This window comes from Suillus discolor (genome assembly GCF_016758755.1).
Source record: "Suillus discolor strain FC423 chromosome Unknown F5147scaffold_93, whole genome shotgun sequence".
Taxonomy (NCBI): Eukaryota; Fungi; Basidiomycota; class Agaricomycetes; order Boletales; family Suillaceae; genus Suillus; species Suillus discolor.
The window spans coordinates 65,878-85,753 of NW_024541340.1; the positions used below are offsets into that span (position 1 = coordinate 65,878).

The 19,876-nt window shown below is 47.4% G+C and overlaps 9 protein-coding genes across 9 annotated transcripts; 7 read left to right on the plus strand and 2 right to left on the minus strand.

Moving 5' to 3' along the window:
• Positions 1–320: 320 nt before the first annotated feature.
• Positions 321–2,365, minus strand: F5147DRAFT_722703 (protein-tyrosine phosphatase-like protein). The gene is made up of 7 exons (XM_041438930.1): positions 2,161–2,365; positions 1,857–2,110; positions 1,736–1,789; positions 1,488–1,680; positions 1,158–1,429; positions 1,052–1,105; positions 321–992 (listed from the first exon to the last, which is right to left on the minus strand). Exons 1-7 carry the CDS (start codon positions 2,223–2,225, stop codon positions 691–693), a joined length of 1,194 nt encoding a protein of 397 aa, XP_041286713.1. The 5' UTR covers positions 2,226–2,365; the 3' UTR covers positions 321–690.
• Positions 2,366–3,013: 648 nt separating this feature from the next.
• Positions 3,014–5,344, plus strand: F5147DRAFT_722705 (uncharacterized protein). The gene is made up of 9 exons (XM_041438931.1): positions 3,014–3,104; positions 3,158–3,270; positions 3,328–3,445; positions 3,502–3,576; positions 3,624–3,997; positions 4,045–4,573; positions 4,627–4,984; positions 5,061–5,122; positions 5,178–5,344. Exons 1-7 carry the CDS (start codon positions 3,071–3,073, stop codon positions 4,977–4,979), a joined length of 1,596 nt encoding a protein of 531 aa, XP_041286714.1. The 5' UTR covers positions 3,014–3,070; the 3' UTR covers positions 4,980–4,984; positions 5,061–5,122; positions 5,178–5,344.
• Positions 5,345–6,671: 1,327 nt separating this feature from the next.
• Positions 6,672–7,774, plus strand: F5147DRAFT_764187 (uncharacterized protein; the record flags this gene model as incomplete). Its single annotated transcript, XM_041440691.1, has 1 exon — positions 6,672–7,774. A coding segment is annotated over one exon (1,015 nt), but the record flags the coding sequence as incomplete, so codon positions are not given.
• Positions 7,775–8,835: 1,061 nt separating this feature from the next.
• On the plus strand, positions 8,836–10,449 carry F5147DRAFT_822756 (uncharacterized protein; the record flags this gene model as incomplete). The annotated part of the gene is made up of 1 exon (XM_041443749.1): positions 8,836–10,449. One exon carries the CDS (start codon positions 8,836–8,838, stop codon positions 10,447–10,449), a length of 1,614 nt encoding a protein of 537 aa, XP_041286716.1.
• Positions 10,450–11,227: 778 nt separating this feature from the next.
• F5147DRAFT_779822 (uncharacterized protein) lies at positions 11,228–12,173 on the minus strand (the record flags this gene model as incomplete). The annotated part of the gene is made up of 3 exons (XM_041442367.1): positions 11,228–11,418; positions 11,481–11,639; positions 11,693–12,173. 3 exons carry the CDS (start codon positions 12,171–12,173, stop codon positions 11,228–11,230), a joined length of 831 nt encoding a protein of 276 aa, XP_041286717.1.
• A 1,014-nt stretch (positions 12,174–13,187) lies between these two features.
• F5147DRAFT_722712 (uncharacterized protein) lies at positions 13,188–14,037 on the plus strand. Its single transcript, XM_041438932.1, has 4 exons — positions 13,188–13,430; positions 13,486–13,678; positions 13,731–13,962; positions 14,020–14,037. Exons 1-2 carry the CDS (start codon positions 13,340–13,342, stop codon positions 13,620–13,622), a joined length of 228 nt encoding a protein of 75 aa, XP_041286718.1. The 5' UTR covers positions 13,188–13,339; the 3' UTR covers positions 13,623–13,678; positions 13,731–13,962; positions 14,020–14,037.
• A 326-nt stretch (positions 14,038–14,363) lies between these two features.
• F5147DRAFT_435582 (uncharacterized protein) lies at positions 14,364–14,967 on the plus strand. The gene is made up of 3 exons (XM_041429847.1): positions 14,364–14,397; positions 14,448–14,617; positions 14,673–14,967. The coding sequence occupies exons 2-3, from the start codon at positions 14,527–14,529 to the stop codon at positions 14,798–14,800; spliced, it is 219 nt and encodes a 72-aa protein (XP_041286719.1). The 5' UTR covers positions 14,364–14,397; positions 14,448–14,526; the 3' UTR covers positions 14,801–14,967.
• A 490-nt stretch (positions 14,968–15,457) lies between these two features.
• Positions 15,458–16,369, plus strand: F5147DRAFT_722717 (uncharacterized protein). Its single transcript, XM_041438933.1, has 4 exons — positions 15,458–15,602; positions 15,655–15,815; positions 15,871–16,050; positions 16,104–16,369. Coding segments are annotated over exons 1-3 (291 nt in total). The 5' UTR covers positions 15,458–15,600; the 3' UTR covers positions 15,999–16,050; positions 16,104–16,369.
• Positions 16,370–16,448: 79 nt separating this feature from the next.
• Positions 16,449–17,152, plus strand: F5147DRAFT_722720 (uncharacterized protein). Its single transcript, XM_041438934.1, has one exon. It carries the CDS (start codon positions 16,491–16,493, stop codon positions 16,929–16,931), a length of 441 nt encoding a protein of 146 aa, XP_041286721.1. The 5' UTR covers positions 16,449–16,490; the 3' UTR covers positions 16,932–17,152.
• The last annotated feature ends 2,724 nt before the right edge of the window (positions 17,153–19,876 follow it).

Consider the following 19,876-nt stretch of genomic DNA (forward strand, 5'->3'; position numbering starts at 1 on the left):
GTTTTTCTACGTGATCATTGTAATACCTTGCGATATTAGATGTGGAGTTTGACGCAGCCGTGACGCAGGACTGGTGCCGCTGGTCTGATGTAGTGCCGAAGCTGCATAGAGGTTTGGGACGAGCTTAGCAAGAGAGCGTCGCAATATTTGCAAGTTAGACCGGCAACCAGGAATGCTGACGAGAAGACCAACACCAATGCGGGGGCCACTCGCAAGTAATTGCTGTATGGTTTTGAATAGTGGTTTCTATTGTGGGGTGAGTATTTGTATGCTTCCAGTACCAATGACACCAACCATACGGTGACATATCGGTTTCTAAGCCAGCAGCTAGTGACACATGGATACCAGAAAGATTAAAATTACTCAAATGACATTACCGATGGCTAGGTAAGCGAGCGAAGAACCTGAGAGGTCTTCCACGGCGATACGGAGGGAACGGTTGGGGAGGAGGAAGAGTCATATAGGAAGGGTGCGTGATGGTACGCTAGAATACCGAGGAAGGAGGCGTAAAAGGCCTTGTACTCAGCTTGGTACATGTAGATGGTAAGTGGTAAGTATGTGACCTGGGTTTTACATACACTAGATTCTCATAGACACCGATATGATTTCGTCGAGATAAACTGTTCATGGACCAAGGGAATGGTATAATCAAATGAACAAGCATGTTAAACAGCAAATACTAGAACCGAACTATGTGCGCGCAGCGCCCACGCTCGTTGAAGTCGACTGAAACCGTGCCAGCACCTCGCTGAGGGCTGCAAAATCAAACACCTTCGGCTCCGTCGCAAGTGTCATCGTCGTGGTCGCAAGCAATAATGTATCGCGTCGGATCGTGGTAGTAGATTTCTTCTTTGAGGAAGGCTTACCGGCCTGAGTGCCTCCTGAGATCCATGCTTGGACAAGGGGGTTATTGGGCGTTGGAACATATTTGCACGCTGCAAAAAGGTCTAGATGACGGTAGAAGTTGTCTGTGGGATTATACAATGGAAGCGCTGGAATAATACACGCGTAAACACGTATGCTTGATACGTGTCCAAAGTTTGAAACTTACCAGATTCAAGAAGTCCGAGTGCTTGACGTGGTGATACATGACGCGTGAACATAACTGGTTGACAGCCATGTAGAAAGTATATCAAAGGAAGAGATGAACCACTTACAATAGGCACAAACTACGATACAAGCTCTGAGCTCGACGCGGCACTGAACGAGCACTTGCCCTCCGTCGGTGATGGCATCACCAATAAATTTACATGCTGTCGGAAGCTCTAGCAACAAAGCTTGCCGACCATTATTTGGGATATCAATAAAACAGTGATTAAACAGAGGAAGATCTGGCTTCGGAAGTTGTGCAGATGAGATGGAAAGCACATGCGTCATGCCCAAGTCCAAAAGAAGTGATTCGGCAGCATCAGGATCTCCCGGGAAGTCACTGGGTATTAAAAAGCGTAAACTGCAATGCGGTTTAACTACACAATCGAGTTCCGCACCTACTAAGGTATAATTGATCTGGTATCACGGGTACGGTGTCGGCAATCAGGTCGAGATATTTAGATACTTCTCGTTTTTGCCTGCGCTTCCAGGCGATATACTCGCTGTTTGTGCATGAAGGCTTATAACGGCACTCGCCGAAAGCAATCAACTGTTTCATGAATCCATAATTGGGGTGAATTTTTGGTCGACCTGTGTAACCGAACGATCATGAGTCCAATGAAATAAGTGGGAGGTTGAATCTTACGTTTTCGTACGTATTGTATTGCTGCATGAGCAGATAGCCGTTGGGTGAACATTACTTGACACGCGAGAGCCAAACTAAGTGCTCCACAAAGAAAGCAAGGATCAAAGTGACGTAAACTTACGGTAGGCACAAACGACCGTGGGGCTTCTTGAGACGCCCATGGCACAATGAACTAGAACCTTTCCCCCTTGGTCCAAAGCGTTTTGAATGAAGCTACATCCCCGAGGTAGATGTATAAGGAGATCTTCGTACTCTGAGTCTTGCACGGGTATAGTGAGGTGGTTGTGGTCTGTAGACGAATACTCGGTGCAGACTGAAAGAATATGTGTTATTCCAAGTCTCTCGCGTACATCCGTTGATAGAGCGGCAGAAAGACTGAAGTCTATGTCAGATAAGGTCATAGTACTGAACGACAGGCCACATACTTTCCAATATAAACATTGTCAGAAATGATCGGGTCTATCGAGATTGGTACATCTGACCAAGTCATGCTTGGTGAGTAGGTGAAGGAACGGAGAGAAGGGAAGGGAAAGGTGGAGCTGGCCAACTAATATGATGCCAACGTTTATACCAGGGCCGGTATGGAACCGGTGGAAGGCTGATCACAGGTTCCGATCGTTTTTGGGTTTTGCAGAGAGAGCTATCATATCGGAAGTTGCCGTTGCACCGGAACATGCACCGTGTGAATGTTGCATAAGTGCACTCTACTCCTCCCAGACCAGGTCGCCCGCGCGTATATCGCTCATGGGTACTAGTTTGAATACAGCTGGCATCAGAACTGGAATTATTGGAGCAAACCTACTGCAATTTTGGCGTTGAGTCGGATCTTGGTTGATAGATATCAATTGGCTCTATCTGCCTCACCCATTGGTATAATTCCCTCAGCGCATTCATTGCCAATTGATACGATTTTCTCCACGGAGCCGAGCAAAAAGCGGATGATACTCACGTACTAACGGCGCGGATGTTCTCATTCTTCATGAGGACCTGCTTCTATGATGAAAGGCTCAAGGTGGTAGAGCCAGCCGCTGGTGGACATATTTGGGAATGATGCAGTGTGTCAGTGAAGCCGCGGCGCCGTCTGTGGAGTTCAGATACGAATCATATAAGTTCTAACCGACCCTTGTAACTGCGCCTTCGAGTAACAATATGAGACAGCTTGAACTGTACTCTGTAAACCCTATTTTTGTGCGACCGTACACCCCTGCGGGCCGGCGCGCGCCGCCAAGTTAGGTTTTCGAACCCCGCTCCAAGTCCTAATGCAGACAATTCCACCTTCAAACATTTGAAGTTAACGCCCGTACGACAAGTTATTTTTCCATTAACACACAAGAGATGTCAAAGAGGCGGGTAGCTTACTACTATGATGGTGTGCTCATTGTAAAATCCACACTTTTTATTCCTAACGAACCAATATTACAGGTGACACCGGTTCATATACGTACGGTCTTGGTCACCCAATGAAACCGCATCGAATGCGCGTCACGCATGATCTTGTATCAGCCTATGGAATGCTCGACAAAATGCATGTTCTGGTATGCCTTATCCCCTGAACCATGTATTCTTCTGTTAAGAAAACAGCACATGCGTAGCGTCCCAAACGCGCTACTCCTGAAGCCATGACAGCTTTTCATACGGACGAGTACATACATTTTCTAAATCGCGTGACGCCAGAGACCGCAGAAGAGTTAACTTATCATGGCACCCGTTGTGAGTACCAGCGATTCCTCTTTGACGCACTTGTTACCCATGATATGCCTCCGCAGTTCTGATGGGCGAGGACAACCCTGCATTTGAAGGTGTATTCGAGTTCTGTTCAATATCAGCCGGAGGCTCAATATGTACGACCATGTCCCTTTACTGCGCGTTCTGCATTGACATTTCTCAGCTGCCGCACAACGAATATCTTCAGGAGCCGCAGATATATCTATCAATTGGGCAGGTGGTCTCCATCACGCGAAGAAACGGGAGGCATCAGGCTTCTGTTATATTAATGACATTGTACTGGGTATATTGGAGCTCCTGAGGACATACCCCCGCGTTCTGTACATCGATATCGACTGTCACCACGGAGATGGCGTAGAGGAAGCATTTTACACCACAGACCGCGTCATGACCTGCTCATTCCACAAATTTGGGGAATATTTTCCTGGCACCGGTACCCAGGAGGATCGAGGAAGAGGAAAGGGGAGGAATTATACAGTGAATATCCCCTTGAAGGACGGAATCACGGATGAGGCTTTTAAGAGGGTGTTTGAACCGGCGAGTACTCGTCAAGTATTCATCTACTTCCGCTAACATCGCATCAGATTATAAATAAGATCATGGAAATTTATCGACCTGGTGCAGTCATCTTACAGTGTGGAGCGGACTCTCTTGCAGGGGACAAACTTGGATGCTTCAATCTGACTATGAATGGACATGCTCACTGCGTCCAGTATCTGCGCGCATTCAATGTCCCACTCATCCTTCTTGGAGGCGGAGGATATACAGTGAAGAACGTTGCGCGGACTTGGACGTACGAGACTGCATGTGCTCTCGGCATTCAGGACGACATTGACCCCAATCTGCCATGGAATGAGTACTTTGAGTGGTTTGGGCCGCGTTACAGGCTCGAGGTACCAGAGAACAATATGGATGACTTGAATGTACGGGATGGAAGTTTGGACAAAGTGCGCGCGACTGCACTGCAGCAGCTCTCACAATTGCCTTGTGCACCCAGTGTCGGGATGCATGAGGTACCAAGGGAAAGTCTGGGGCGGCACCTTGGATTAGATGTCGCTGAAGAAGATGCCGATGAAGACGGTGGCACCGATGATCTAGATCGTCGGCTTGCTCGTAAGCGTCAACCTGTCATCACAGCTTAATAGAGTAAGTCTGACACTCTGCAGAACATTCCCGGTTCGTGTACAAATTGCAGGAGCCAGGGGGCTCCGACGAATCAGATGATGAGCGATACGACTCTGACGGATCTTCATATCGCCGACGGAAGCGCATGAGTATCCTTTCAAATCGTGTCGTCAATGTTGACCCTGACATTGGGAGGGGCCCACCACGAGGACGACGCTTCTTTAAAAGTGCTGTGCGGTGGGACGAGACGTATGGCCGTGTCCGGTTGGGTAAGGAGCCGGTACTAGGCTCTCTGAACGGGAGTAGACTGGGGGGGATGATGGATGCGACTGGACGGAGTACCCCAGGTGGAGATGTTACTATGGAGGAGTGGGAAGATGGTACTTCTGTATGATTTAGGTGAGTGGTGTTACAGCCTCCGTTTGTACATTCGCTGTTATTAACTACCTAATCTTAAACGTGACGTTCACCTTAGAGCTTTTGCACTGGTTTAGTGCCTGTTTGCGCTTTAGTACAACATAATATGTAGTCCCACAGGTGCCTTGCGAGTATATCTCTCTTCCAATGCGCTGAAAATTTTCACCTCTTTCAGCTTGCAATTTAAGTGGACTCGATCCAGTTGCACACTCACTCTCGCGCATTCTTTGCTTAAAACAATGAATAGAGGTCCATGGAAGGCTGCGAGTACATTCCTTATACTTGCCTGTTCGATGGTATCCATGGGAACTCTGTATATCCAAAAAGCAAAATCTAACAGCCATGCGTTCGCAGAGAACTGGGAAGGCTCACAAAGAGCTAGCGGTGATAACACGCGCTACCGCTGAAGCTTTATCCCACATTTTCGTTCACTGTCTCCCGGAAGACGAGTGCTTGTCGCCCGCATCGAAGCTGGCATCCTGTTGACCAGAATATGTTGACGATGGAGGGGGGTTGCTGTTAGAACCCCCAGTTTGTGGTGCAGGAATGATGTGCCATTCGACTTCAGAAGACAGCAGGAACTTCGTTTCCGCCTTGAGTCGGATGTATGGCTCAAGCGATCACGAGGACGTCTGCTCTTGTTGGCACTCACCTGTTGCTTTACCTCAACTGTGATCGAGCTACGATGCCTCTCATCGTTCTCTATCCATTATCGCGTGGTTTCTGACAAATTTGACCCTTGTTAAAAGACCTTACAGCACTCTGGCTAATCATCGATAAGCCGATTACTGAAAAATGTTTCTCGCGACTGTCGCCCACTCTGCGCCGGAGAGTCCTATTTTGAGCTCAAGCTCCTGCCTTCTTGCGAGCCTGTATGGGCTAAACTTGACAATTGTCGAGATCCCCATACATCGCCCGGGTGCAGTCCTCTGCCTGCTGCACCTATGTTCCAACTTCTGCTCGTCAGCAATCCGGATGAGCTCACCACTGTATGCTTGTTCTTCTGAAGGAGCACCGTTCAACGTATACTCGGAGCTCAGGCCGCCTCAGAGACATTTGACATTCGGTCCGTGTTCTAGCTCGCCTCAACATTGGAACAAGAAATTAAGGATGGCATACTGTTTGCAACTTGAACAAGAGCGTGACTCTGTCGAGGTGCAGGTATGTCAGTATCAAAATTTGTTGACAAGAATGTAGAAGAGACATGATCGACGAAAAGGGAAACGACCCTTCAGTGCGTATGGTAGGAGGGTGTTGAATTGCCAAGGAGAATCAAAGCCTGATTTCTGTGAGTACCATACTTATCAAACCAAAAACTCACAATTCAATACTACAATAGGGCACACAACTCGACAAATTCTATAGCCTTCGGTTGTCGTCCACATGAGAAGAAAAGGTCTTGGGGTGTGCCGAGGCCACCGGTGAGCGAGATGACCCTCGCATTGATTCCACGGACCCTCGCGATGGTTCACTTTGCAACAATGTAAAGTCTCTAGATGAATGGCTGGTCTTTTGCTGAAGACCCGCCATGGGCAATTACAATAGCAAGGTGGGTTTGTCGTTGGCAAAGCGTTATAATTTAAATAGGGACGCGACGGTTGACAGAACTTCCAACTTTTCATTTCCATCTTCAATATCTCAACCTCCTTCGCGTTAATATGCATCGTATTATGCAGTCCAACAATTCTCACAATGCACTTCATTCGACTATTTGTCGCCTTCCCACGGAACTCCTCTGTCAAATCTTTCTGTACTGCATGCCAGAAGACGAAGAATGGACGCCTGGACCAGATCCGAGTCTAGCCCCCATGCTGTTGACCACAATATGTCGACGATGGCGGGACGTTGCTGTGGACATACCGAGTCTATGGCGCAAGCTGCGATTGGAAGTCGGAGACAGTGACTGGCAGAAGAAAGCTTTCTGCTATGAGTCCTACCTCAAGCGATCACAAGGACGTCAGTCATTGACACTCGAGATTCGTGACGAAGACTGGACGGTGCCACGAAGCCTGCTCCAACCATATGTCCATCAAATCTCGAATCTGTCTATCGAGTTATTCCCCGGGGTTGACTCCTGCCCAGTGGTGGCAGCGGACTTCGGCGGACTTCAGGAGCTGAGCGTGCACAATTACGGTACTGCAGAAGCCATCGCGAATTCTGTCGCACAATTGCCTCCCAACGTGCACAGTCTGAAGTTGACGAACGTGTGGCTTACCAAGAGGGAGTTATCTGGCTTCAATCCTCTTGCATGGGCCAGTCTCACAAGTCTTGAGATCATGGTAGAGGAATTAAACTTGATCCCCTGCTTGCTCCGTCTATGTCCCAACCTCTCGTCCTTGACGATGATAGGAAACTTCACGGGGGAGATCGAGACCTCAGAAATATTGGAGCACACCAAACTTCAATCTTTGCACCTAGACGAGGCCTCGGATGTCGACACGCGCGAGAACGCGAGCAGAATTTTCGAGCTATTCGATGCCGTGACACTCCCCAATCTACGGGAGGTCAAGGTTTGCAATATAGGACGATGGCCTCACGAAGAGTTCAAGGAGCTTTTGGAACGGTCACAGTGTCCCCTAGAGCGCCTGACCTTTGATGGTTTTGTGATAAGAAAGAAAGAAGAGCTAGCAGAATATGTCACCCTTCTTCCTTTGCTTAAAATAGCGATGTACCCTCATTATTAACAGACCAAACTCCCCAATTTGGTTTCAAATAGTACATAGTAGTATAGTAGTTGATGATAGCGGACTTACGATACAGAGGTTAGAAACGACAGGGGGTTGTATATAGTGCTCGATTTTGTAACATTACGTCATCCACTCTATGGTTCCCAATACAATTTCAACATTGCCCCCACGAGTTGTATATCTCGGAGGTGGTTCAACAGCTAATCTCATTTGCACCGCCTATGACTATTTTTCCCACTCATCATCCACCGGTGTGGAGGACGAAGTCACAGCTTGATCAGTTGGTGTCGATGGACCTCCACGAGCAGCTGTGGTCTGAATATCGAGGAGATATATAGAATACTTGCTTACCCACATGGAACTCGTTGCTTTTTGTGCCAGCTAAATCCACATGGACCGTGATATCACCCGGGCCATCATCAAGCTAATTCCTCTCTTCATCATCCGAGTCTGAACATCTACCTTGAGGTTCATCATTCGAACTCGAGACAAGGTCCGCGGTCGTGATAGGTAGCCGAGCAGGTTGCGGGCTAACAGTTGGTGGCTCGAGTTAACGGTGGATGGTGGAATTTTGGTCATCTATCAAGCCGGTAACTAATTAACTTATTTCTTTCGACTATGTAGTATGCTTGTTCTGATATATTGATGCCATGTTATTGACGATGACTGGATCCCTATGGTAGACCTCAAAACTCCGTACTACTGCATATATTATCCGCTCTGTCATCGAGTTCGCAGACCGGCATGGTATCAGCGCCATCATCAAACAACGCCAGGAGCAGTTGGATGCAGCTTTGCAGGAAATCTCGGACCTGGAAAGTTATGGACGGCATCAAAAAATATCCACCAACAACTCATCGGAAAGAAGGACGAGATCACCCAGTAAGCGACTTGCGTCTGGAGCTTACCAACCAACGTCATATCTTACTTGAGCATTGCCTATGAGCCCCTATACCAGATGTTGAACAATCCGCATCCACACACAAGTGAAGTTCGTTGCCTCTCTCACATCACCATATCCACACAGTCGAATTGGATCGTAAATTGGGAACCATTTCCATTGCAACCTGCACATGCGACGTAGTAAGTACATAAGTAATCATTTTTCCGAATCTCACTTTGCCTTTCAGACTACAAGCATTCGACATGCACCGCTGTCTTCTGCTGCCTGAGATCCTCGAAGTGATATTTGATTTTGTCTTCAATTCTATGAAAGTGGCTCTCGAAAGAAGTGTTTCCATCTTTCACCCAATCCCTTATATCTTACCGTCTTGCGATCATCACGATCGACGCTCTGTCTTCTGTCTCGCACTCACATGCCACGCATTCCGTGATATAGCATTAGATCTCCTTTATTCTCACCTGTGCAGCATCCGGCCTCTTATCAAGTCCCTGCCTCACTCGGAATTGGTTTTCTCGGGCACAGCGTCCCTGGTGCTTACATCTGAACAGTTCAACTCTTCGATTCCCTACGCCGCACGCGTCAAGTTTCTCTTTATGCAATACGACCACCACGGGACTGTATATGCAACCCTCCTTGCAAGTGCGCCCAAAGACACCCTGATATTTCCCAACCTGCGCTCGCTTACATGGTACGATGGGCGCATCACCTCCATCCCAGTTCTCAGACTCCTCCTACTTACTCTCGAGACCCTTTCCATTAGCATCGCAGAAACATCATTTCGCCAGGCCATCATCCCTGACCTCCATATTACTGCCCCTCACCTCAAAGCTTTCGAGCTTATGGGCAATTACGTCGCAACTCAGTCGGAAATCGAGTTGTTGTTGCTCACTTATCATGAGGGTCTCACAAAGTTTCCGTTTCAATATTGCAATATCTCGAGTAGCTTGCTCGATGTTATTGCTACATGGCCACGCCTCCGATGGCTCACTCTCCAGCTGGGTTCCGACAGCATCCCCTCTGTACCACTCCACACGCCACAGATGTTTCAGGCACTCACTCACTTAAATATCTCGTGCAACAATCTGGGAATTTTCACATCTTTCCTGCGCGCCTTCCGAATGCTCCGAATGGATTCTAATACGTATTCTCTTGAATGCCCCAACCTCAAAACAATCCATATCAACGCAAAAGAGTGCAACTCATCCAGCACCTGGTCCGAACTCCTCAGCAGTCTCACATGTACGAAGCTAGAGCACCTCATTATCGAAGAGCTGTGTGATTGGTTTTCTTGCACATTAGCAGTCTTTGATTTTCATCCCCTCCTTGTGCACCCCATCGCCCTCGCAGAGCTCAAGACCCTTGTTCTCATCCCAAACGGCTACACTTCAACCATCACACTCACCGATACGGACATCATCACGCTTGCTCGCACATGCCCATATCTCACCGTCTTTGACCTAAGGGCGCGCAATACGCCTATATCCCTATATGCCTTAAACTTCCTTGTAAGGTGCTGCCGCGAGTTGCGCCGGGCCTTGGTCTGCGTGAATGCGGAGCTCGATGCACTTGGAAGAACGCTTCCAAAGAACGACCTCGACAACGATCAAGGGGGTCTGCAACCCAATACGCAGCTGTCTCAACTACACATCGGGGGGAAGTCGCCTATTGCATGCGTGGGCCCCTTGCGCCCATCGACGGCGCCAGACCTGATGATGTCTATCCCACGGTTCCTGCACATGATGGCGCCGCGGCTTCGTCTCTGGAGGTCATGGTACAAGGGAGAGTATGGACGAAGATGGGAGATGGTGTCGGACGCTTTGTCGGTAATGGTGTCGGACAGTGCGAAAGAAAGTTGAGGATGATGATGGTATGATGGTATGATTTCGAGTACAGCTACAACGTCAACCACGCCGTGCACTTGCTTACTATTCCTTCCGTGTGCTATTAAAGAACTAGTATCGCTTTTGCGAGTGGCTTAAATAGGACTCTGTTTGAATTGACATCGTGGCTAAGGTACACTAGAAGGTACAATCAGCGCAATTAGAAATAGGTTGCATCCTCTCATCCCTCATCGAGTCCCCCCCTTGATTACGCGCTAGCTCGTACATAATTGTTCAGGTACTTGCATCACCTCGCGGTAACTTTTCTGTGCCCTCAAACACTCCATATACATTGAAATCCAAATTTCAAATCATAATTGTGCTCGTATAGCTCAACAAGAACTGCCCATTCATTTGTTATCGATGTAGGAAGTAAGTACACTACTAGTACCCAGTTTTGCACGTCACACTCAGTGTTGCATGTAGGGTGCCATCACGGTCCACATAGACGGGATTACTGCTATGACACAGTTAGTTAAATTCGGCAAAGGAGAAGAGTCATATTATATGTTGTTAGTACGATTGCTGCAAATACATCACATAACATGGAGCGAGCTAAGGAAGCTAAAGACTTACTCGTGCATCACCCAATCGCCCAATGGCCACCAATGGTTGATGTAAGACTTTCCAGCTACCCCGCCATGTTTTTCATGGCAATCAGGTCTGTGAAGCCGACATGAGAACAAATGATATCCCACAGGAATCATAAATCCATCAGTTCCTTCAAATGAGTCAGAGCAAATACACTACAAACTTACTCTTGTGGCACAATTGTCTCGATGAATTCATCACCCGGCGGCAGCTTCAGGGGTTCGCGGCCAGGTTTCCCTTCTATCTGAAATGAAGCTTTCGGGCAAGCTGGAAGGCTAGGCGAAGAAATGCCATACAGAACGTGCCACTTCCACTGAACAGTGCTCATATCAAAGCGGAGAAACCATATACGTCCTGCAGGCCATGATGTTATCACATCAGCATGATGAAAAGAACAAGAAACCTGCACCACGCACCATCTGCGACAAATTCATAATTCAACTTTTGCGTGATGCGCAAGCGTTTCTGGAACTTCCTGATGCGGAAAGAAACGACAAACTGATCGTCGTTACCCATCCCGACTTCAATCTCATCCGGTGGACAACCTAAAGATCGTCTCAAAACCTCACCCTTGGCTGATGCGAAGCATGGTAGATAAGTGAATGCACTCTCGCGTAGGGTCACTTACCATCAATATTTGCCAATTTGAGCTGCATAAACGATGCGTGGTCGCTAGTTGCCATGCATGCGAGACGCAATTCGGAAGAGCATGCAGGCGAACATTCAGAGATGAATGCAGCGAGGGCAACCACAACTTCTCGCTGGTTGTTCACAATTGCCCAATATAGCGCTGTGTGATCCTCGATATTTGGCTTTTGTAGAAGCTTGGAGAACCCTTTAGTTGTAAGATCAGCAGCACAGGCGTTGATGATTGAGGCGGCGGAAGATTGGTTGAAATCTGGAGTGAGAACGATATCACGGATGCGCGATAGAACCGCGGTGCGTTTCTGCCTGGCGGCGAATAAAAAGGAAAAGAAAGATGATAGGCTAAATGATTGGCGAGTGGCCGATGATGATTCAGACAGAGGTGTCGTGTCGTACGAGGGAGGTGCATCACCGGCACCCACAAACTTTTTATCGTCGGAATCTTCTGAAGGATTGGTGGTCATGATAGCTACAGAGGGGCGAGTCAGAACGTCGAAGTATTAAAAAAGAAAATAGGGGCCACAACCAATTTCCTTTTTGGTCATACGAGCGCCTTAATCACTTTTCGGCAATAATAGGAAGTTTGCCCTCAACGTATACCCTGCAAACTCACCAAACACATAAAATCGATTATGGCGCTGATTTGTTTCGGTTCTACCTGATATGAAAGTGTCCTTGCATTACCGCACGCAAGCCTATCAACTTCTTTGTTCCTCTTACTTACCGTCCAATATCTTCAATTGGCAAGGTCACAGATGGTAGCTGAGCAGGCAAGATCCCACCCCTTGTGTCTTCTCAATCCCTAGTCATGTCTGCGTTTTCAGCATGCATATTGACCCATGGAACGGATGGACACTTTCTGGTCAGTTCAAACTTCACCCACTAGTGCTAGAATTGTGCTTATCAAACACTTCCCAGAGTCCTCCACGTGGCCACGTCGCATCTTCAACCTTTTAACGCATTGACGCATGTGTGACGCAAATCTTGGAAATCATTACAGGTATTTTCGCGTTGCATGAAACATAGTCCGGCACTAAGACTCTTACTTCAAGTACCTCATTGTTCGGTCTTTGTTCCGGAAACAGACCACCTTCGATGACGAGATTGGCTGCTTCCTACTAATTGCGACCTAGAAGCTGAATTTTTCAGCCAGAGCTGCCGGAATTGATGAGGAAGTATGCCTTCTATTAGCATATCACTCCATTGAAATGGTCCCGAAGTTCTAACATGATACTAAGTAGAGATGCCTTTCAACCGAACCATGTTGGGGCGTGACGGTCCTTTGTAACGGATGCCGCTACAGTCTACTTGCTAGTCAGCCTTCAGGAAATCCGATTGTCGCATGAGCATCCAGTAAGTAGAAGCAGTTGTTACAGCACGAGAAGGGGTCTCAAGTTCGAAACAGCCATTAGACATGTACGCGAAATTACGACGTGAATGGGACACTTAGCCACGATTATGGCTCCAGATGTCCTGACTTGCTAAATTTCTTACGATGTGTCCGTATTTTTTCCCCTCAATTAAACTGTGCTGATCCTATCATTTCGTCAGGTGCTTCGAGGGCTGCGCAAGTATAAAAACCCTCACAACTTCGACACATCGACAAGTGGCCACCTTCTCGATTACAATCATGCAACTCTCGTTAATTTTCAGGATGCTTATGTTCTTTGCCGCTCTTGTTGCTGCATATTCCCCGCTAGACTTTGGGACAAAAGATACATGTGAGGACTCATGCGTCGATCTAATTAGTGAGAGGGATACTGATATGCTTTGCAGCTGTGGCTAAGCGCGAGGGGCTCGACTTTGACCTCACTCGCCAGTTGAAGGTTAGGGCGCCTGATGTTAGTCACGTTTCAGCGCCCAACGATCCTGATGATCCTGTCGAGCCTAACGATCCTTTCGAGTCTAATTAAAATGGCTGATGAGTGGCGACGAGAAGTGTGGGGAGTACCCATGCGTTATAAGAAAGGTACTGTTGTTTCTTTCTACCTCTTTCTGATACGCGACTTATTGCTTCTCAGCTGTACAATAGAGGTGGACCGTGAAGGGTGCTACAACGTCATCAGTGACTAACTATAGCTTCTGTTTGTAGAATACTTTATTTGCGTTTCGCGTCATCCTGTTCTTAGGAAGGAGATTCCAGACTCATCGGAACTTTCGAATCGGATGATGTCATTGGTCATGTTCAAAAACTCGCAACAACACTGCGTGCTCTCCGCGGATAGTTGTATATCCCAACGTTAAACAGCACAGGTAGTTTCACATCATTTGACTGCCACGTGAAAGATAAGTGATGTCAACTCATTCAAGACTGGGCCTGCTGACCGCAACGCCAACACGACGGAACGTCAACATTTCAATGCAATCACTGCGCCTCTGAAAGATATTTCGCTACCCTTGTAGCCATGACTTTTGCAACAAGCCTGTCAAAGGTGTCTCGACTGAATTGAAAGTTGACGAAAATTCATGCCGCTACAGTCTACTTGTTAGTCAGCCTTCAAGAGATCCGATTATGTCGAGTTGTCGCATGAGCACCCAGTAAGCAGAAGCAGTTGTTACAGCACGAGAAGGAGCTTCAAGTTCGAAACAGCCATATGTAGACATGTACGCGAAATTACGACGTGAATGGGACACTTAGCCACGATTATGGCTCCAGATGCTCCTGACTTACTAAAGTTCTTACGATGTGTCCGTATTTTTCTCTCAATTAAACTGTGCTGATCCTATCATTTCGTCAGGTGCTTCGAGGGCTGCGCAAGTATAAAAACCCTCACGACTTTGACACATCGACAGGCGGTCACCTTCTGGATTACAATCATGCAGCTCTCGTCTATTTTCAGGACGCTTATGTTCTTTGTCGCTATTGCTACTGCATATCCCTCACCAGACTTGGGGACGAAACAAACTTGTGAGGATTCATGCGTCAATCTAGTTAGTGACAATGATACTGATATGCTTTGCAGCTTTGGCTAAGCGTGAGGGGCTTGACTTTGACCTCGCTCACCAGTTGAACGTTAGGGCGCCTGACGTTTCAGCGCCCAACGATCCTGACGACCCTGTCATGCCTAACGATCCTTTTGAGTCTAATTAGAATGACCGATGAAGGGTGACGAGCAATGTGAAGAGTAAGTTAACTAACCTCTCCTTCCGTTGGGCATTCAGAACTACTAAGAACTCAACCTTTAGTGCTCGGAATGCCTCGCTAACCCGACGACAATACCTGAAAACAGAATCAATTCAATCACCACTCGGAGAGTCAGATCCACGCATACCATAACGAAAAAGAAAATACCCAAGACGTGTCGTTGTGGTTTTGTTCCAATCGAAATAAAGATGCTAGTTTTGCAACCAGCCTGTCAAAGGTGTCTCGACTGACTCTGATTTAATTGAAAGTTGACGAAAATTCTTTGATTCATAAAACTATACTACACACCGAAAATAGTGTCGAGTTCACGATCAGGACCTTCCAAGCAGCATGAAAAGAAGTCTGCATCGGGATCAGACAAATAATCAAGGTCATCATCACTGGCGAGTTCACTGAGGTCATCGTCATTGTCGTCCAGCACAGTCGCAAGCCTCATGAGGAGTTGGGCTTGCCCTGCAAGATGTGCTTGAAGTTCAGCCTGTGTTGGTTGCACCATACGCATTAATTGCCACAGGTCGGCAGAGTTGCGGTCCTTTTAAAAATGTCGAAGTTTGACAGGTGAACTCAGCTATACTCGCGAACTGAGCGAGCACAAAGCGAGCAGCCCTATTCAATGGACAATATTCATTTATTTCTGTATGCTCGATAATCGGACTCACCTACTACTATACCATATATATGCATCTGCATCAGGCAAAGCCTACAATGTCAATAAACGGGAAAAAATGGCCTGACGTTCTTACGATATGTCCGTATCTTTTTCTCCCGACTAAATTGTGCTAACCCCATTATTTCGTCAGGTGCCGCGCAAGTATAAAAACCCTCGCGACTTTGACGCATCGACAGGCGGTCACCTTCTCGATTACAATTATGCAACTCTCGTTTATCTTCGGGACACTTATGTCCTTTGTCGCTATTGCTGCTGCATATCCCTCACCAGACTTGGAGGCGAAACAAACTTGTGAGGATTCATGCGTCAATCTAGTTGGTGACAATGATACTGATATGCTTTGCAGCTTTGGCTAAGCGCGAAGGGCTTGACTTTGACCTCGCTCACCAGTTGGACGTTAGGGCGCCTGACGTTTCAGCGCCCAACGATCCTGACGACCCTGTCATGCCCAACGATCCTTTCGAGTCTAATTAAAAGGACCGATGCAGGGCGACGAGCAGTGTGAGGAGTAACTACATATTACAAGGTACTGTTATTTCTTTCTACTTCTGATACGCGGCTCATTGCTTTTCAATAAAGGTGGACTGTGAGGCCTAGGGGTGCTACAAGGCGTCAGTCACTAACTACAGCTTCTGTTTGTAGAATACTTTCTTTGCGCTTCGCTTCGTGTCTTGAACTTTCGATCAAGCTTGGCACTTTGAATCGAATGATGTCACTGGTCAATCAGTCATATTCAATATCAGCCTGAAACTCGCAACAAACACCACATATTCTCCCCGAATAGTTGGTAAACTCGGACAATTGTATCAAGAACGATATAAGAATGAAGCAGTAAACTTCCTGACCTATCATATTGCAGCGAAGCAGTCTTACATAATTTGGCTACTGATGTCAATTCATTCAAGACTGGACCGCAGTCACGGTGCTGACTGCAACGCCAACACGACGGAGTTCGTCAACATTTCAATGCTCAGAACAATGCAATTTCTGCGCCTCAGAACGATTTCTCGCTACCCATTGTCCTCGCACCATTCTCTTCACACATCTACCCGTCTCTCGTATTCTTCATCAGACGCACCTAAGCCCCATAGTGCAGACAGTTACTTCAAAGATGTGGACGAAACAGCTCCACAAGACCCTACTATTCACCGCGTCGACGCCGCATCAGAGGCAGTACAACGTCCTTACGAGCCACCTTCAGGGCAGTGGAGTCAGGCGGGGGTCAGGACCAGCGAGTACTATGAACACGTTAGCAAAGACGAGCCGTATGACGTGCCTACTGGGCAAGCAAAAGAGAACAACCTGCGCTACGGTGGCACCGAGAAACTAGGTCCTGAGATTAGTGATCCTGGGGAGGGTCCAGAGGGTCAATCGAAGGGAGGGCGGAAACCAGAACGAAGTGCCTGAACATAAATTCAAGGTATCATTGTCAGATCGTTCTTTAGTTTTTTGTAGTTTTTGATCGACTTATGGGATATATCACAGCTTCGACGATTCGTGATAGGCGTGTAACGTTAGTGGGATGTATGTATTATGAAGTGCTGGCGTAGTTGTTGTACGAATACTATGTTTTTATCTGCAGTCGAGTGTCTTCCTGGGCATTCATTGTTATTCATACTCGCCTTCACCAAACCGGAAGTTGAATTCAGCTGGTCACTCGTACAGACACTACCTTCGACAGTACGTTCAAGGTCCCTTGGAAAGATGCAGCCAAAGATAGTGCGTGTTGCTCAAGGAAGTATGGTTACCTAGGACAACACCCAACAAGACACTTCTTGTTTTGTACAGTATGATGACACTAAACGTTAAGAATATAAAGCCGGCTGTTCGATCAAGGCATAAGCTCCAATACAGCTTCACAGCTTGTTCCGCTTGGTCCTTCGTGCCTCCCGGTTGGCACCCTAGGTTCATGGCTCAGCCTCAAGTTTTACCGAGCACAGCAAGATCTGAGAAAGTACAAGCGCAACGCGCAGTAGTTGTTCGATCGGACAGCACCTGACAGAGAACTTGGTTATATCTATGTGGCAAACACCTTCGGGTCTCCCAGCTGGAGGCGGACCTACATTCGTAGCGTCAAATACCAAACCAAGGCTCTCGATATTGGGGCATGATAGTAAGGTGACAAGGCCCCGAAACATAATCCTGAATTGTGTGCGCTTGAGGCGTGACCATGACTTGACGACGGTGCCGGGTACATCGCCATCCAACCACAACATACAAAATGATGAAAGAACCTGCTTGAGACATGAGAAGCGCACGAAGGCGGTCAATGTACGAAGGCGGGATGCATAGTCCAGACGGCTGTGATATGAATGGTTGTCCAACTTGCGCAGGGCGCGTTCTACATTGAGCGCTATTTCGGGATTACCGTACAAGAACCACAACGACTTGCAGTGGACCCAGCCTTCGACAATTTTTCTGATAGACTGAGGCCAGAACGGATTATGACTTTGTTAAGGGACGATTTACTAAGTCGAAGGTTGCTGCCTTCACATGGTGTAGGGACCGTGATATACGACTCGTGAACAGGCGAGCCATACGCTTTGCAGATGCTAAAGCTCACAAAGAGCAAGCCCAGCGACTTCAGGAGATGTCACATGTAGCCCGAGAATGTCCAGTCGTGGTGAATGCCTGCTGAGACCTGAAAACACTGAACACATGATGTCCGTCCAAAGTTCTGGCTTGGGTGAAGCTAGGCGGAGACAGATGAGGTTGAGACCCAGGAGGTAACACGTACACGATTTGAGATCCCGAGAATATTCTTGGCAGCAAAGGACTCGAAGGATTGGCACTGACAACGACCATGAAGAAAGGTCCGACATGGCATGAATAAACTCCACATGCTTGCTTCCGAGCCCGTGTCCCGGAACTTGCACCGGGATGCGTAACGCTCGAAAACCCACCAAGATGATTCGGTTCCATATTCTCCAGCTCGGCCCAGAGACCAGCTAAAGAATGTCGAGCGATCCTGAGGAGATATTAACGTAGAAAAAAACCAGAGACTGTGACCGACGAAGAGATACACCTTCTGAGCATAATGGGCCAGCATGCAGAGAACCTCGGGCTTGGAAAGTTCATATTACACTGACTCAAATTTCAAAGATGAAGTGGTGAGTGAGTTGAAAAATAGTATATGCATCGCACATGAAGACAGCTGCTGAGACAGTGGAAGAGAAAAGTAAGGTGAGCCGACTCTTCGAGCACTGCCACGGTCTTAGACACTATCAGTGGGATCTTCACGTGATCGCATTGGAGTCAATGCTTATTTCAAAAATTCCATAATCCGCGTCTAGACTCTGAATCGACAATGAGTTTCCAATCTGTCGCGCCGGAAGAATGTTAAGATATAAAAAGTATTTATTAGATTTAAGAGTTAAATATGTAGAGAATGATCGAGCTCTCCCGATGAATGAAATCATGCAGACGTCCTAATCAATACGCATCAAATAAAAGTACAAAATGTTAACTGTCGACAAGAGGCTGCTTCTTGTTCCAATATTGGAAATCGACGCAGTCCTCACCGCGGGCAATGACTACACGAGTTCACAATGTTCCAAACGAAATCTACCGTGCCACTTCTGTCGAGACAGGTCCTGTTGTATGCCGCAATATCATTGCGTGAACGTCGAATGAGATTGTGCTCCGAGTGGCTATTGATTGCAATGTTGCAAAGCTCCCGTGCATTGCACGCCTCGCTCTGGGATAATCCTGTCCGCCTGTCCCATCCACACCTCGTGCAATGTTCGAGACACATTTTTGTGAGACACATTGCGATATTTGTAAGATGAGATTTTTGGGATGAAAAGGAAAAGGATGGCGGATGGCTTAGTCTAATGCTTTGTGAAGTGAAGGGATTACTTACCATCGCGCTGAATTTATACCTTGGATGCTCTCGGTGGCGGCCTAGGACGACATCCATACGTTGGAGAAATAACCCAATAAAAGGTGATCGCTTGGGAGAGGTGGCGAAATGTGAAGACGTGTATACCTCCATGGGGTCGCCCAAAAATTGAGTAGCGGCCAAAATCGTAGCCGGCAAAACAGCATGAGTGACGTGGGCTGCGGCACGAAATGCAACAAACTGACTGTAGGTCCTTGGGTGGCGGTCAAAGACACAATACGTCAAAGAAAACCGACTGCGCATACCTGAACTTTATGCTGCTTGGAGGAAAGACTGGTAGCACGGCATGTGAGACCTCAAAGCACATAATTGCGACAGTGGTACTGATGTGGAAAAATGTCAGCCTGTCAGTGTAATCAATGTCACTGAGATTTTTGTAAGCGTTAGCAACTAGGTGCCGATGCTAGCCTCGAGCAGGCATGACGCCACCTAGCAATCATCCTACTGCCAC

Coding starts and splice junctions, on each gene's coding strand:
- F5147DRAFT_722703 (XM_041438930.1), bottom strand. CDS start 2,225: ATGACTTGGTCAGATGTACCAATCTCGATAGACCCGATCATTTCTGAC. Junction 1,106..1,157: donor TATCGTAGTTTGTGCCTATT/GTAAGTGGTTCA, acceptor GCTGTCAACCAG/TTATGTTCACGCGTCATGTA. Junction 993..1,051: donor ACTCGGACTTCTTGAATCTG/GTAAGTTTCAAA, acceptor GTATTATTCCAG/CGCTTCCATTGTATAATCCC.
- F5147DRAFT_722705 (XM_041438931.1), top strand. CDS start 3,071: ATGTCAAAGAGGCGGGTAGCTTACTACTATGATG. Junction 3,446..3,501: donor AACTTATCATGGCACCCGTT/GTGAGTACCAGC, acceptor ATGCCTCCGCAG/TTCTGATGGGCGAGGACAAC. Junction 4,574..4,626: donor TCTAGATCGTCGGCTTGCTC/GTAAGCGTCAAC, acceptor GACACTCTGCAG/AACATTCCCGGTTCGTGTAC.
- F5147DRAFT_722712 (XM_041438932.1), top strand. CDS start 13,340: ATGCAACTCTCGTTAATTTTCAGGATGCTTATGTTCTTTGCCGCTCTT. Junction 13,431..13,485: donor CTTTGGGACAAAAGATACAT/GTGAGGACTCAT, acceptor TATGCTTTGCAG/CTGTGGCTAAGCGCGAGGGG.
- F5147DRAFT_435582 (XM_041429847.1), top strand. CDS start 14,527: ATGCAGCTCTCGTCTATTTTCAGGACGCTTATGTTCTTTGTCGCTATT. Junction 14,618..14,672: donor CTTGGGGACGAAACAAACTT/GTGAGGATTCAT, acceptor TATGCTTTGCAG/CTTTGGCTAAGCGTGAGGGG.
- F5147DRAFT_722717 (XM_041438933.1), top strand. Junction 15,816..15,870: donor CTTGGAGGCGAAACAAACTT/GTGAGGATTCAT, acceptor TATGCTTTGCAG/CTTTGGCTAAGCGCGAAGGG.
- F5147DRAFT_722720 (XM_041438934.1), top strand. CDS start 16,491: ATGCTCAGAACAATGCAATTTCTGCGCCTCAGAACGATTTCTCGCTAC.